The following is an 18218-nucleotide window of genomic DNA, read 5'->3' on the forward strand; positions in this document are numbered from 1 at the left end:
CAACTCAAAAAAGTGACAAAATGAGGACAAATAACCCTGAAGGAAGTAGGGAAGAACAAATAAAATTCTAAATTGCTAAAACCCTAAACTGGCCAAATATATAGGTATAAAATTATATATATGGTTCTCTTATAATAATAGTCAAGTCAATAAAAACTGTACCATATTAATAAAATAGAAACACTTATAAAGTGTGATCAAGAAAAAAGATCAAAGGCATAAATATACAATTAGGAATAAAGAGAGACCTATAACTGAAAAATCAGAAAAGACTTGAAATTAGACTATTCTATAAATATATCTTATATATTTTAAAATCTAGATGGGATGAACAATTTTCTAAGAAACTATAATTTATCAAATCTATACTTGAAATAGAAAACCTGATAGGACTAATGACTGTAGAAAAACTTGAAACAAAGAAAAGAATTGACTCTCATAACAAATCAGGCCCAGATGGTTTTATATGTGTGTGAATTTTTTGTTTCTCTTCTAATCAAAACTTAAAGGAGAATCCCAATTTATACAAACTGTTCCAGAGCATGGAAAAAAAAGTAGAAAACTACTCAAATCACTTTATCAGGCTAGTATAACCCTGATACAATAATTAGACAAAGAAAGTATAAGAAAACAATATTATTTATGGATAAAGATACAAAAATCCTAAATGAAATATTGCAAATGGAATCTGGTGTACTACTTAAACTCTATCAGAGGAACTACCAATATCTATCAGAGGAACACAAGTGTTTGATAAACTTCACAATAAAATTCACAAAAACTCTTAGGTAACAAGGGATAGAAAGGAGTTTCTTTAACTTGTGAAAAAGGATATCTAACAGACGCTGAGACAAGTATCATACTGAAAAGTTAGAACCTTTCCTGTTGAGGTCAGGAAGAAGACAAGCATGTCTACTCCTATGACCACTATTATCTTAGAAGCCCTTGACATAAGACAAGAAAAAGAAATGAAATGGGGTGCCTGGGTGGCTCAGTCGGTTGAGCGTCTGACTTCGACCCAGATCATGATCTCACACTCATGGGTTCCAGCCCTGCATTAGGCTCTGTGCTAACAGCTCAGAGCCTGGAGCCTTGATTTGGATTCTGTGTCTCCCTCTCTCTGCCCCTCCCCCACTCGCTCGTGCACGTGTGCTCTCTCTCTCTCTCAAAAATAAATAAACATTATAATAATAAAAAAAAGTAATGAAGTATAAAAATTGATGAGACATGATTTTCATTAGATATGATCATTTACCTAGACAGTCCAAGAGAATCAACTGACAAAAAGGGTAACTAAAAAGAGAATTCAGCAACATGATCAGATATAAAAGATAAAATCAGTAACATTCATATATACTAGTAGTAACAAATTAGAAATTGTAATAGAAAAATATTCCATTCACAGAAGTTTTAAAAAACCTATAAAATATCTAAAATGAATGTAATGAGAAGATTATACAAAGTCATTTTTATACTATAACTTCACTGAACAAACTAGATTAAAAAATATTTCTTTTAATGTTTATTTATTTTTGAGAGAGAAACAGCATGAACAGGCGAGAGGCAGAGAGGGAGAGGGAGACACAGAATCCGAAGCAGACTCCAGGCTCCCAGCTATTAGCACAGAGCCTGACGTGAGGCTTGAATCCACGAACTGCAAGATAATGACCTGAGCCGAAGTCGGACCCTCAACTGACTGAGCCACCCAGGCACCCCATGAACAAACTGGATTTTAAAACAAAGACTGCAACAAGAGATGAAGAAGGCCAGAGGGTAGGGAGATATTTTTGCTTCTGGAGAGAGGACAGAGACAGGTGGGGAGAGTACAGGCAAAGCACTCCCCCAGAAAGCAGCTGGAGAGAAAGAGAGTGGAAACACCCACAAGAGACTGAATGAAAAAGGTAGAAAGGGAGAAAGGAGAAAGGGGAAAGAAAGAAGAGGGTTTAAATATCAACAAGACTCTATAAACAGGGGAGTGCAGAGTCTGAAACTCTACAGCTTGATATGTGGTGGAGCTCTGGTGGGAAGGGTGAATCCCCACGAGCAGACGGTGAGGTCCGAGGGTCCTTGGGTCACATGGGGAGAGGCGGTTCCCTGCTGGGAGGACATTGGTAAAGGCTGTATGGCCTCCCCACAGGCAAAGGTCCCAGTGGACCCCAGAGAACAGCTACATTAGCTGGTGTTGGAACAAGGACGTTAAGGGTGAAGCCTAGCGCTGGATGTGTGTTGTGATTTACCATAATCCCTGAAATGCTGCTGCTACATGATTGCATAAACTTTTTCTGTGGCGGGCTGGCACCCGGCTGCAGTCTCTGGGCATCTGCAGCAGCACAGTCACACAAACGTACCATTGCTGGGTGAGAACCTCCTCCAGAGGGTCTCAACGGGTCAAAGCTGCAGGGCCCTCAGTAGTGAGGGGTTTGGAAACACAGCCCCATCTGAGATAAAACTCATGAGGGAGGTATCACCTGGCAGGCTGACAGCTTAGTTATGGACTTTGTAGAAGTCGGGAGGGGACAGAAGCTGGAGGCAAAGGTGGGGTGCTTGACTGCCCCTTGGTGAGAGCACAGAGTCCTAATACTAGAGACTGGGTAGCTGGGTGACACCATTTTCACCCTTCCCACACATGCACATACATGCGTGCATACGCCACAACGATGCACCCAAGTAAACTAAGCAGTGCCATCTAGTGAAGAACGGAGCCATTACACCAAGCCCCAGACGACTGGGCCAACTGTGCTCTCGAGGAACACCGCAAGTTTCTCCGCCTGCTTAGTTTACAGACTATAAAGTGCTTCACAGCTTGACTTCTAGGGGAAACTGGTTATCACTTCAATTGTATTTCATTCTGTTCTCTGGCCCATCTATTCAATTTTTTTCTTTTTCTTTTCATATTCTTGAATACAGAAGGAAAAAATTTATTTTTATTTTCCATTCTTATAAAAAAGATTTTTCTTTAATTTTATTCTATATTTTTTTACTTTTTTGTAAATTTTTTAAATTCTATTTTATTTTCATCATTTCATTTTACTCTATTGTATTCACTTCTTTAATTTTCAAATGTTTTCCTTTTTTTTTCTTTTCTTTTCTTTCCCTTTTTCCTCCATTCTATCAAGCTTCTTTCAATAGCCAGACCAAAACACACCTAAATGTCCTTTGACATTTTAGTGTTGTTTTTAATTTTTAATTAATTAATTTGTTTTTATTAATTATTCCTTCAAAATGATTAAACAAAGGAATTCACCACAAAAGAAAGAACAGGAAGAAATGACAACCAGGGACTTAGCCAACACAGATACAAGCAAGATGTCTGAGCCAGAATTTAGAATCATGATAATAAGAATACTAGCTGGGGTTGAAAAAAGCGTAGAATCCCTTTCTGTGGAGATTAAAAAAAGGAAAATCTAGTCAGGACGAAATTAAAAATGCTATAACTGAGATGCAATCTTGAATGGATGCCCCAGCGGCAACGATGGATAAGCAGACCAATGAATCAGCGATATAGAGGCCAAACTTACGGAGAATGATGAAGCAGAAAAAAAGAGGGAAACTAAGTCAAAAGAGCATGATAAAAGAATTAGAGAACTCAGTGACTCATTAAAAAGGAATAACCTCTGAATCATAGGGGTCCCAGAAGATGAAGAGAGAGAAATTGGGGTAGAAAGGTTATGTGAGCAAATCATAGCAGAAAACTTTCCTAACCTGGGGAAAGACACAGAAATCAAAGTCCAGGAAGCACAGAGAACTCCCACTAAATTCAACAAAAACCAACCATCAACAAGGCATATCATAGTCAAATTCACAAAATACTCAGGTAAGGAAAGAATTATGAAAGCAGCAAGGGAAAAGAGGTCCTTAACCTACAAGGGAAGACAGATCAGGTTCACAGCAGACCTATCCACAGAAACTTGGCAGGCCAGAAAGGAGTGGCAGGATATATTCAATGTGCTGAATCAGAAAAATATGCAGCCAAGAATTCTCTATCCAGCAAGGTTGTCATTCAAAATAGAAAGACAGACAAACAGTTTCCCAAACAAAAACTAAAGGAGTTTGTGACTAAACCAGCCCTGCAAGAAATTTTAAGGAGGACTCTCTGAGGGGAGAAAAGATGAAACAAAACAAAACAGACCCAAAACAACAAAGACCGGAGAGCACCACCAGAAACTCCAACACTACAGGCAAAACAATGGCAATAAATTCATATCTTCCAGTACTCACTCTAAATGTCAATGACCAAACACTCCAATCAAAAGACACAGGGTAATAGAATGGATAAGAAAATAAGATCCATCTATATGCTGTTTACAAGAGAACCATTTTAGACCTAAAGACACCGTTAGATTGAAAGTAAGGGGATGGAGAAACATCTATCATACTAATGTTCACCAAAAGAAAGCCAGAGTAGCCATAATTATATAAGACAATCTAGATTTTAAAATAAAGACTGTAACAAGAGATGAAGAAGGGCATTATATCATAATTAAGGGGTCTATCCATCAAGAAGATCTAACAATTGTAAACATTTATGCTCCAAATGTGAAAACACCCAAATATATAAATCCGTTAATCACAAACATACAGAAATTCATTGATAATAATACCATAATAGTAGGGGACTTCAACACCCCACTCACAGCAATGGACAGATATCTAAATAGAAACTCAAAAAGGAAACAATGGCTTTGAAGGACACACTGGACCAGATGCACTTAACATATATATTCAGAACACTTCATCTTAAAGCAGCAGAATACACATATCTTCTCGAGTGCAAATGGAACATTCTCCAAAATAGACCACTGGGACACAAATCAGCCCTCAACAGGTACAAAAATATTGAGATCATACCATGCATATTTTCAGACCACAATGCTATGAAACAAAATCAACCACAAGAAAAAAAATGGAAAGACAACAAAAACTTGGAGACTAAAGAACATACTAAGGAATCAATGGGCTAACCAAGAAGTTAAAGAGGAAATTAAAAAGTACATGGAAGCCAATGAAAATAATACCACCACAGTCCAAAACCTCCAGAATGCAGCAAAGGCAGTCATACAAGGGAAGTATATAGCAATCCAGGCCTTCCTAAAGAAGGAAGAAATATCTCAGATACACAACCTAACCTTACACCTTAAAGAACTGGAAAAAGAACAGCAAATAAAACCCCAAATCAGCAGAAGATGGGAAGTAATAAAGATTAGAGCAGAAATGAATGCTATCGAAATAAAAAAAAACAAGTAGAACATATCAATGAAACCAGGAGCTAGTTCTTTGAAATAATTAAAAAAATTGATAAACCCCTAGCCAGTCTGATCAAAAAGAAAAAGGAAAGGACCCAAATAAATAAAATCAAGAATGAAAGAGGAGAGATCACAACCAACACTGCAGAAATAAAAACAATAATAAGAGAATATTATGAGCAATTATATGCCAATAAATTGGACAATCTGGAAGAAATGGACAAATTCCTAGAAACATATAAACTACCAAAACTGAAACAGGAAGAAATAGAAAATTTGAACAGACCCATAACCAGTAAAGAAATCAAATTAGTAATCAAAAACCTCCCAAAACACAAGAGTACAGGGCTGGATGGCTTTCCAGAGGAATTCTACCAAACATTTAAGAAGACTATTAGTCTTCTATAGTCAATAGTATAAATTAGTAAATAGTAAAAGAATACTATTTTTTGAAGCTGTTCCAAAAAAACAGAAAAGGAAGGAAAACTCCCAAACTCATTCTATAAAGCTAACATGACCTTGACTCCAAAACCAGACAAAGACACTACTAAAAAGGAGAACTACAGACCAATTTCCCTGATGAACATGCATGCAAAAATCCTCAACAAGATATTAGCCAACCGGATCCAACAATACATTAAAAAAATTATTCACCATGACCAAGCGGGATTTATACCTGGGATACAGGGCTGGTTCAATATCTGTAAAACAATCAATGTGCTACATCACATCAATAAAAAAAGGACAAGAACCATACGATCCTCTCAATAGATGCAGAGAAAGCATTTGACAAAATACAGCATCCTTTCTTGACAAAAGCCCTCAAGAAAGTAGGGACAGAAGGAGCATACCTCAAGATCATAAAAGCCATATTATGAACGATCCAACGCTAATATCATCCTCAATGGGGAAAAACTGAGAGCTTTCCCCCTAAGGTCAGAAACACGACAGGTATGTCCACTCTCACCACTGTTATTCACCATGCTATTGGAAATCCTAGCCTCAGCAATAAGACAACACAAAGAAATAAAAGGCATCCAAATCGGCAAGGAAGAAGTCAAACTTTCACTCTTTGCAGACAACATGATACTCTATATGGGAAACAAAAGAGTCCACCAAAAAACTGCTAGAACTGATCTATGATTTCAGCAAAGTCTCAGTATATAAAATCAATGCACAGAAATTGGTTGCATTCCTATACACCAATAATGAAGCAACAGAAAGAGAAATCAAGGAATCGACACCATTTACAATTGCACCCAAACCCATAAATACCTAGGAATAAACCTAACCAAAAGAGGTGAAAAATCTATATACACTGAAAACTATAGAAAGCTTATGAAAGAAATTGAAGAAGACACAAAAAATGGAAAAATATTCCATGCTCCTGGATAGGAAGAACAAATATTGTTAAGAGGTCAATACTACCCAAAGCAATCTACATATTCAATGCAATCCCTATCAAAATAACACCAGCATTCTTCACAGAGCTAGAACAAGCAACCCTAAAATGTGTTTGGAACCAGAAAAAGACCCAAAATAGTCAACGCAATCCTGAAAACCAAAGGTGGAGGCATCACAATCATGGACATTGAGCTGTATTACAAAGCTGTAATCATCAAGACAGTATGGTATTGGCACAAAAACAGGCCATAGATCAATGAACAGAATAGAGAACCCAGAAATAGGCCCACAAACATATGACCAACTAATCTTTGACAAAGAAGGAAAGAATATCCAATGGAATAAAGAGTCTCTTCAGCAAGTGGTGCTGGCGAAACTGGACAACGACATGCAGAAGAATGAGCCTGGACCACTTTCTTACACGATACACAAAAATAAACTCAAAATGGATGAAAGACCTCAATGTAAGACAGGAAGCCATCAAAATCCTCAAGGAGAAAGCAGGCAAAAACCTCTTTGATCTTGGCCACAGCAACTTCTTACTCAACATGTCTCTGGAGGCAAGGGAAACAAAAGCAAAAATGAACTATTGGGACCTCATTAAAATAAAAAGCTTCTGCACAGCGAAGGAAACAATCAGCAAAACTAAAAGGCAACCAACAGAATGGGAGAAGATATTTGCAAATGACATGTCAGATAAAGGGTTAGTATCCAAAATCTATAACAAACTTCTCAAACTCAACACCCAAAAAACAAATAATCCAGTGAAGAAATGGGCCTAAGACATGAATTGACACTTCTCCAAAGAAGACATCCAGATGGCCAACTGCACATGAAAAAATGCTCAACATCACTCATCATAAGGGAAATAAAAATTAAAGCTACAATGAGATACCACCTCATACCAGTCAGAATGGATAAAATTAACAACTCAGGCAACAACAGATGTTGGTGAGGATACAGAGAAAGAGGATCTCTTTTGCACTGCTGGTAGGAAAGCAAACTGGTGCAGCCACTCTGGAAAACAGTATGGAGGTTCCTCAAAAATTAAAAATAGAACTACCCTATGACCCAGCAACTGGGTATTTATCCAAAGGATACAGGTGTGTTTATAGCAATGTTTGTTTTATAAAACAATGTTTACAGCAGCACTATTGATAATAGCCAAAGTATGGAAAGAACCCAAATGTCCATCAATGGATGAATGGACAAATAAGATGTGGTGTATATATATATACATATACATACATACATACAATGGAGTATTACTTGGCAATCAAAAGAATGAAATCTTGCCATTTGTAACTATGTGGATGGAACTAGAGTGTATTATGTTAAGTTAAATTAGTCAGAGAAAGAAAAATATCATATGACTTCACTCATATGAGGACTTTAAGATACAAAACAGATGAACATAAGGGAAGGGAAGTAAAAATAATATAAAAACAAGGAGGGGGAGCAAAACATAAGAGACTCTTAAATACAAAGAATAAACTGAGGGCTGCTGGAGGGGTTGTAGGTGGGGGGATGGGCTAAATGGGTAAGGGGCATTAAGGAAGACACTTGTTGGGATGAACACTGGGTGTGATACAGATAGGGGTGAGCACTGGGTGTGAGCACAAAGGGGATGAATCACTGGAATCTACTTTTGAAATCATTATTGCACTATATGCTAACTTGGATGTAAATAAACAAAGAAACAAATAAATAAATAAATAAATAAAATTATTAAAAAAATAAATAAAGGTCACATTCCTGGGTGGGGGGGAAGAAAGAAACAAAACAGATGAACATATGGAGAAGGGGAGAAAAAAGAGAAGAGAGGGAAACAACCACAAGACACTCTTAATGATAGAGAATAAACTATGGGTTGATGGAGGGAGGTCAGTGGGAGATGGGCTAGATGGATGATGGATACTAAGGAAGGTATTTGTGATGAGCACTAGGTATTGTATGTAAGTGATGAATCACTGAATTCTACTCCTGAAACCAATATTGCACTGTATGTTAACTAAAATTAAAAACAAAACAAACAAAACAAAAAACTTCACTGAAGAATTCTTAACTGAATACAGATATATATTATTTACATATAAATAGTATACTTATATAGTACATATTACATATAAAATTTATATTATAAATTTTTGTAAATTATGGGGCATCCAGGTGGCTCAGTTGGTTGAGCATCCGACTTAAGCTCAGGTCATGATCTTGCCGTTCCGGACTTAGAGCCCCGCATCAGGCTCTGTGCTGACAGCTCAGGGCCTGAAGCCTGTTTCAGATTCTGTTTCTCCCTCTCTCTCTGCCCCTCCCCCACCTGCACTCTGTCTTTACCTCTAAAGTAAACATTAAAAATTTTTTTTAATAAACATTTTTTATAAATTATGTATTTCTATAAACTTTCAGAGAGCAAATAAACCCTCACCCAAGTAAAACATAAGCAATATAGTCTCAAAGTCAGATCAGAGTTTTTCAAGCCAATGAAAAACTTGGAGTTTGAGAAGCCAATTTTAAAATTCAAATAGAAAAATAAGTGCATAAAAAGGCCAACATTTTTCTTTTTTAAAAGTGTAAAAGGAGAGGGGTGTCTGGTTGACTCAGTCGGTTAAGCATCCGACTCTTGATTTGGGCTCAGATCATGATCTCTTGCCGCGGGATCAAGCCCCATGTTAGGCTCCACATTGACAGCATGGAGCCTGCTTAGGATTCTCTCTCCCTCTCTCTCTGCCATTCTCTCCCCACCTCAATAAAATAAAATAAATATTTTAAAAAATTAAAAAGGATTCTCTCTGCCCCTCCACCACTCACACGTGTGTGTGCTCTCTCTCAAACTAAATAAATAAACATTAAAAAAAAGAATAAAGGGAGAATTACTTTCAAAGTATAAAAATATTTTATAAAGCTAGCTATCAAAATAGTTTGGAATTGGCTTTGAAAATTATCAATACTCAATTTCAGAATAAAGTCCAGAAACAACACTGTATATGCGGGAACCCAGGGATTGATAGAGGAGGCTCCACAAATCAGTGGAGAAAAGGTGGTATATTCAATAAAAAACACTGGCAAAATGGGCTGTTTATTTGAAAAAATAAGTTTAGATCCATACCTCATACCATTCATGAAGTAAATTACAGATTAAATAAAGGAGTATTACAAAAAAGTACGTGGGACTTTGGAAGACCTTTTAAGATCAGACACACTAAACAAAAGCTCTAAAAAAAATCAATAAATTTGGATCATAATTTTTAAATTCTGCATTTCAAAAGGCACATTATAAAAGTTATGACACAAGACAAAAAATATACATAGCATATTAGGTTGACCTGTGTAAAACTGTGATCTCATGTGGTTCAACCTGGTAATAAGAGCCACCTCTCGATTTTCCCCTTGCCCCTCTCCATGCGCTTTCCCCTCCCAGCTGACTGTGGTGAGATCCAGCAGGGCGACCTTAGATGCCTCGTATTGAAGACAGCTGAATCTCTGCCGCGTGCATCTCTGAACAACTGCATGGAACTGAGCCGCCAATGACCTGGAATAAACTTCTAATCTCTGCGCCACTATATTTTTGGAGTTTAGTTATGATCACAGCTTAACTAGCCCTAATTATCACAAATAAACGTAAATTAAAATAAAAATAAAGAACTCCTACAATCCAAAAGACAAAGACCAACAACCCAATAGAAAAATAAGCAAAGGATACAAACAGGGAATTCCTAGAAGAGGGAATACAAAGTCTTAAAGAGTTAGGAAAAGATGCTCAACCTAGTTAGTAACCAGGAAAATAAAACAAAGGGGAGGAAATTCCCGAAGAAAAATTTGAGGACATTTCCCAGAACTGAAAATCAAATTTTTTTTTAAATTTTTTTTATTGAAAGTGCTCACCAATGCCTAACATGTGGAAAAGACAGAGCAAATAAACTGGGTACAAAATAGATGACACAGTCGCTTGGGATAACTGGGGAGAGGGACTTTTACAAAAGTATTGTCAGGGTAAAGGAGAGCAGCTAGGCATGATAAAGCATTTCCCACTGGCAACCACAGAAAGCTATCACCGTTCCTACTTCCTATGTGAGAAGGGAAAGGGGGGTGGAGTAGTTACTGGAACTTGGAAAGATCGGAGGCTTTGGGAAAGGCCTAGCTGTCACTGCCAACTCATGATACCACAAAGAGGCCACTGGAGGAATAAAGACTCTGCCCTCTGATCTCCTGCTGATGCCACTCACTGGTTACACCTAACCAGAGGCCAGGGGCAAGGTAGTACATTGATGCAGTCCACAAAGGCCAGCTTCTTGCGGCTGAGAACAGGATGGAAAAGGGCAGAGAGTCTATTTGCATCCTCAAACCAAGAATATCCATCAAATCTATCAAGAAGCATAATTGTGAAATTTCCTAACAGCCGGGATAAAGAAAGGATCCTGTAAGTTTGCAGAGACAAAGAACTGGGAATCAGAAAGGTATTGGACTCTCTAAAGCAAACACTGAAAGCTAGAAGATGATGAGCAAGCCTTTAAAATTCTGAGGGGAAATCAATAAACCCCTACACAAGCTATCAAATGAGCACTGACAGTAGGATAAAGACATTTTAAGAAAAACCAAGTCTTAAAAGATATCTCTCTCACATGCCCTTTCCCAAGAACGGAGCTAAAGCTCTTACAACTCTGGGGGGGTGGGGGGGGGGCACCATTCATACAGTATAACATTTAAATGGCATGCCAGAAGCACAGCTATCTGATAAATGATGTCTTCAAGCATGGGACAACACAGTAGTCCTGCTTAGGAATTGGAAGATGTACATCAAGAAATGGGGCTCTGGAAAGAGGGGCTCCAACTCAGGAGGCAGGTGAGAGGATTTCCCAGGAGAATGGACAAGATGAGTCCCTAGGACACATGTTCCCTAGACCATTTGCCTGGTGTAGGGAGCAAGGTGCTTATATTGGAGCTGGAAGATGGAAAGGCAGGTCATAAAAAAACAAACAAACAAACAAACAAACAAACAAACAAACCAAAGCATGACAGCTTGATTACCTCAGGTATTTGTATTGGGAAGAGTTTTTAGCATTTTGAGAGAGTCTGAATAGGTAATAGGTATATAGAAAGGCTTATACTAAAACAAAAGCAATTGTGAATTCCAGTAAAAATGTAATTATAAAATGGAAATGTAATCATAACATACCACGTGGCTCAGCTCTGAAGAACTTTTACGTAGCTATAATAGTGTGTGTACGGAGTATGGATTTATGTTTATGTTGTACTGATAAGGGATGTAAAAGAACGTAAATACTCTTCTTCTGTGCCAGGAAGCCCACCATTAATGTCAAAATAGAAATATCAATAAATAGCAGTATTAAAAAGACTATTTAGAAAGAGAGAGGTAAATATCCAAACAAAAAAGCTGAAAGAATTGAAAACATGTACCTCGGGAATACAGGAATCCTAGTGAAGACAACTAGGGCAGGTGTTGCTTTAAAGACATTATTTTTAGTTATATAACTCATTATTTAATTTTTAAAAGTATAAACAAATAAGTTTGATAAAAATAAGTATTAAAAAAAAACAAATAAGATCCAGTGTTTCAGGAAGACGGGGAAGAAAACCACTGTTTATATTTAGTGTTGTATGGTAAAAATCCCACCATGTTAAAAGCATCTCAGAAAACTGAGCTTACTGGCAGAGGAAAAAATGGGTAGAGCTCCTCATGCTGTGTTGGATGAAAGAGTAGAAAGTAATTTTAGACAGAGGGCCGATGTATTAGTATATGAAATCACAACACTTACGGTTTTAGCAAGTGCTTTGATTCCTGTTTTTATCTCTTTCCTTTTCTTGGAAAACAGTTTAACCTCCTTTCTGATGGCCTGAAATGGAACAAGTATATCTCTTAGATAGGCAAGAGAAATGATAGTTATACATATCATGGTACATACATAGGTACATAGATACATAGATAGCACTTCTCTAGAAATAAAAAATAAAGACTAATGATACAACGTGTACATGAAATAACACCACTGCAATGCCTTGCTTAAGTCAACTGCTACTACGTAAGTGGCCATCGAAGTAGCTTGCAACTGATGTCATTTATCAGGCCATCGGAAAGAATAAGTAGTAAAAAAATTAAATAGAGAATAGTTGACAAAGGAAACCAGTCTGCTATTTTATGGGGAACTTGAATGGGACTAATAAGCTAAATCCAGGCACAAGCTACTACCTTTGTCACCTTCCTGCACATCTGAAGCTACCAAGTCCTTTCTCCTGTTTCTGGACCACACTTTTTCTTTAAATGAACTTTGCAGTGTCCCTCAACATTCACTCCAACATGAGGTATCTGATTATTCTTCAGTTTGGCTTCCCTAGACATTTTGATTCTGTTCCACATTGCTTTAAGAACACTTCTTAAAGCTCAAAATAACCTAATCTAAAAGATTGGGCTAGTTTAGGGTGTTTGCTTTCAGGAAAGTTACACTTGTATGGTGCAATGCTCTGCCTGGTAGTACCTACTAAGCATCTACTACTATCTACTAGTATCTACTAATATCTACTTCCTAACTTTCCAGCGGGTTTTCATAGGAAGCTAGTCTATTTGGCACATTATTTCAAACCTCTTCCATGTTTTATAAATACCTCTTGGCTTTTTTGTTGTATCCAAGGAATTTCCTTTGAATTATCAACTTGGGTTAATTCCTCTTGTGATGAATCAATGCTTAACTTCGTATCTTCATTTATCTTAGAAGAAGACAGATATTTCTTAAAATTAAAATTCTTCTTCTCCCACCCTACTTCATATAATTGCTTTGGATCCCTCTGCACTTATTGCATTTTTTTTAAGGAATACCAAAAAATTTTCCTGCCTGAGATGTAATGTTTTATTAATTTAATTCCTACCAATCTGTCCTTACAATAGCCACACTTTTCACTGAGAAAGCAGAAATGATCAGACAAGTCACACATTCACGACATCCCTCTTTGCCTCCTTCCTATAATTGTGGATCACATGCTCTGCCTATCACGCCCTGCCCAGCCATTTGTACTTAGGATCTCAATCTTTTCCTCCTTCTTTACACTTAAGAGATCTTTACACTTAAAAAAAAATCCCACTGAGGGGCGCCTGGGTGGCTCAGTTGGTTAAGCGTCTGACTTCGACTCAGGTCATGATCTCATGGCCTATGGGTTCAAGCTCTATATTGGACTCTGTGCTGACAGCTCAGAGCCTGGAGACTGCTTCAGATTCTGTGTCTCTCTCTGCTCCTCCCCCACTTGCACTCTGTCTCTCCCTCTCTCTCTCTCTCTCTCTCTCAAAAATAAATAAACATTAAATTTAAAAAAAAAAATTCCATTGCCCTTCTGCACGATCCATTTCTCCTTTTTACTAAATCTTTCCCAACAAGTCTTTCCCAAACACACTTTAATATATCTTGTCCTAGGAAAGCTATTATCCATGGACTACCACATTCCTCTTTAGGTACCACCCCCTTTCTATGCTCCCTTTTGCAATAGAGTCTCTAGAAAGATTTTGCCATGTTACACTCTCCTGGCCCTACTAGATAGAACCTCACTGGCTGCCACTTCTTTGCAACCCTGAACTCTTCTCCTGGATCTGTAGAAGTTGCTCTATCCTGGTCTCCTTCTGTTGCTCACCATCCCCCCTTCCACAGTAACCTTACCTATTTTTATGGCTTTAAACTCTTTGCATTTGCCCTTGACTCTCAAATCAACATCTTCAATCCTGACCTCTCCCCAGAACTCAAAGTTCATCTATCCAACAGTCTATCTAGTATCTCCTCTTGAATGCCCAGCAGGCTTGAATTCTCAAGCTCGTCATGGGTAACCGATTTTGGAATACCTTCTTTCTCCCCACAGCAGCTCTCCTCTCCAACTTCCTCATCACTGTGAATGGTACCATATTCTACAAAGTTGTTTAAGTAAAAAACCTAGGAGTCATCCTAGAGTCCTTTCTCTTCCTGCCCCTCTATGTCCAATCTCTCAGTGAGTTCTGTCAACTTTACCCCCAAAATGTAACTGGAATCTATCACTTCCTCTCCATAACATTCCTCCTCCTCCATTGTTACCTGGACCTTTACCATAGCCTAATAAATCTCCCTGTTTCCATTCTTGTCCTGTACAGGAACCATTCTCCACATAGTGGCAAGTAATCATTTTTTAAAAATGTAAATAAGATCTTGTAAATCCTCTGCTCACAACTCTTTAATAGGTTCTCATTACATGTAACATAAAATCCAAATTCCACCTGGCTTACAAAGCCCTACGTTATCTGGTCTTTTTTTACTTCTACAATCTCATCTCCTTCCACTCTCTCCCTTGTTCACTTCAATTGCACAAACCTTTTTTTAGGGCCTCAAACATGCTGAGGTCTTTCCCCTTCTGCCCTATTCTTGCCCTCCTGACCCCCACCTTTGTACCCTCTTTTAATTCAGATCTCAGCTTACATGTCTGCTCCTTAGAGAGGTTACTCCAGCCAAATACTAGCATTTTTATTCACTAAATAGGTCTTGTTACTATCTAATATTTTCTTATTTGAGTACTTATCTCTCCCTGCTCACACCCAACTCTTAATTAGAATGTTAACTCCATGAATACAGAAAATGTTACTGTCTTGTTCATACTTATATCCCCCACAGCCTGGCACTTTGTAGGCACTCCATAAATATTTAAGTGATTGAATGGAAGAATGTTGTTCTCTGGCTAGACACTTCCAGAATAAAGTATGTAACATAAAAGTAAAGAGAGACTGGTTTGATCAAGCACCAGAATTAGGGGTAAGATTTGTTTCACAGGAAAGCCCAGATCTTGTATTATGGTTTAAATAAAATCTGAGATGTAATATTTGCTTTGAGAATATTGCTTTGAGAAATGCTGAATATTATGTCTCAGATGTAGCTAATGGTCTTTCTGAAAATCATGGGGTACCTGGATAAAGGGAAATATTATTAAATATCTGCTGAAGGAAAACCACAAACTGAAAACTGGTATCTGATTTAGAAAGGAAGAGACTGGGTGGGTAGAAGGCACAGAAGGAAGGGGAGAAAGAGGGAGAGAGAGAGGAAAGGAAGGAGGGAGGGAGGGAGGAAAGAAGGACAAACACTGTATTGGAACTCAACTGTGTGTTCAGATGTTGATCTGAAATTCAAGGACTCTCTTTTTAATATACTTAAATAATCATTCTCCTCATCCATGGTGTTGCTCAGGGAAATTAAAAGTTTCTGGCAATATTCAAGAATTTCACTGGCTATGTTTCCTCCAAACCGCCTATAATAATAATAAAAAAAAAGAAAAGAAACTGGCTACAAAATCAGTTTTAAAAAGTTACATTCAGCAGCATTATTTCCAGATACCGCATCATTTCTACACAAAGAAATATGGCGGCCAATTCTTCACGGTGCCCTGTAGTTATTAGGGCTCTACTTAGAGGAGAGCACCTTCATGTGCTCCAGGACATGACAAAGCTTCTTGATCTCTCTGAGGTGACCTCTCCTCACACTGTCCATGTACCCTTACCCTAAATACCCTCTGCACCCACCCACCTTGGCCACTGCACAGAAGAGCCACTGCTCCGGTGGAGCCTTAGAATGTACTAGGCATTGCGCTGCCTCATGTACATAATTACATTGTCCTATTTAGTCCTCATGGCCCCCACCCGTCATTGAGGAAAGCACTACTTCCACTCAGTATATCAGGGCATCTCAAACTTTAGGCATATCAGCATTGCCTGGATGAGAGTTTGTTAAAAACAGATGATTCCATTTCAGAGGTATGACTCAGAAAGTCTGGGGGGAGGACCAAATATAAGCATTTCTAACAAACTTACAGTTGCTGCAAACCCCACCTTGAGTAACAATGTTTCAGACAATTTAGAGGGTGTTATTATGTGTCTGAGGTCAAAGTTAGTAAGTCCTGGACCAAGGTTTCCAACTCACCTTTGAGTCAGAGGTCCACGTGATTACCCATGAATGGAAATGCCCTTACTTCTATCAAGAGGTCTCCAGCACTTGTTTGCTGTTGCCTGAAATGCTGTTTGTTCATTTAGTGTAAAGGGTATATTAGGACTTACATATGAGTTACAAGTTAGTATCTTATTCAGATGCCATGCATAGACTGGGCCTGATGATGCAGTGTTCAAACGAGTCTTTGAAATAAGTGACTACCAAAATTGTTATGATATAAAATCTCCATTTACCTGTATTTAACATTTACAAATATTTAACATTTTCACAATGTCATTGGGAAAAGGCCATGTTTTGCTACTGTTTTAATCACAGGGGGCGCCGTAAGATATTATTTTTGTAGAAATAAATTGCACATTGACTAGTGATATCCATTGACAGATCAACCAAGGCAACATATAAAGTCTAGGCTGTCACTTCCAGGTTCTCTATCCCCTGGTCATCATCTATATGCTTGAGTAGTATTTTATTTAGAACTTTAATTTTAATCTAAGCAAAGTCCAAATTAATATTGTCTAAACTAAGTCTAACTAGAGAAGTATATCTACATGTGTGTAAACACACATGCATATCTATGTCAGGTTTTTAAGGGATGAATAGGAGTTTTTAAAATTATCTACTCTTCAGGATTATCCCCATTCCTTGTACTCCTCCAACGGGTGTTGTGAATGGGAGGACTGATCATCTCATATGCACTAACTATGTCTTGTTATTTTTTGTGTTTTGATGCTTTGACATGTGGGGCTTTGCCCCTTCAGTACTAGCCAGTTGCTACAGATAGGAAACCACTCACCCTGGAGCCACCTTTAAAATGCAAACAAACCAATCCAGAACCCACACCTCCAACTCAGGGCTACTATTTCCCTGCCCTAATCACCTCTGGGCCAAGTACCAGACAACCAGGGCCAGCCACCATGCCCCAGAAGCTGCTGAAATTATCCACACTAGCCAAACCGGCCTGCTCCTTCCCATGGAAACCAAAATAGGGCTCTTGCCCATGTTTCCTTTGTTCCCTCTGCCTCCTGACCCACCCTGGGGCTTCCCCATGTGGCCCCACCACAGAGTTGGTAAACCTCCTCCTCTTGGGATCTGTGGGTATAATAATCTTTCCAATGGCAGTTGTCTCCTGTGATGGTGGCCTTGCTATACATAAATAATAACAAAATATTTATTTTCAACACTATACCATATGAAGTTGCTTTTGGATACTGTACATACCTCCATCTGAGGTAAACAAGGGTGCCATCATTTCTCCCATTCACTAGAATGTTTTTTCCATCCATTGAAATTCTCACTGATTGAATCCCATGCCCCTGGTGAGAATGACTCCGACTTCGAGCAAACGTTTCCTCAATAGTTTTAGGAACAAAGTGCAAAAATTACAAATGCAATTCCACCACGTAGTTTTTCTAAGGGGATCACACGCACTTTCACTCATGAGTAAACCTGTTTCTATTTGTTAACAGCGTTTTGTTTGGCATGGAAGTAGCCTGTTAGTAATACATAGTACTGAAAATCCCTGGTTCAAAACCCGTTCACCAATACTGATTTATTTTTCTCATTTGTGTGGAATGGAAGGAGAGGGATTGTTATCACCAATTTCCAACAGGAA

The 18218-nt window shown here is 38.2% G+C and overlaps 1 protein-coding gene across 3 annotated transcripts in view; it reads right to left on the bottom strand.

Annotated features, from left to right (window-relative positions):
- Positions 1-18218, bottom strand: part of CFAP43 (cilia and flagella associated protein 43) — a 119876-nt gene that overhangs the window by 45017 nt on the left and 56641 nt on the right. For all 3 annotated transcript variants that reach the window (XM_019459359.2, XM_019459360.2, XM_019459358.2), the window contains exons 16-19: positions 17825-17955; positions 15764-15911; positions 13269-13370; positions 12425-12502 (exon numbers count right to left, since the gene is read on the bottom strand). In XM_019459359.2, coding sequence (XP_019314904.2) covers positions 12425-12502; positions 13269-13370; positions 15764-15911; positions 17825-17955 — 459 coding nt within the window. The remainder of the gene's footprint in view (positions 1-12424; positions 12503-13268; positions 13371-15763; positions 15912-17824; positions 17956-18218) is intronic.

The sequence above is a fragment of the Panthera pardus genome, unplaced genomic scaffold, assembly GCF_024362965.1.
Source record: "Panthera pardus isolate Hobbes unplaced genomic scaffold, ASM2436296v1 HiC_scaffold_22, whole genome shotgun sequence".
In the NCBI taxonomy this organism is placed as follows: domain Eukaryota; kingdom Metazoa; phylum Chordata; class Mammalia; order Carnivora; family Felidae; genus Panthera; species Panthera pardus.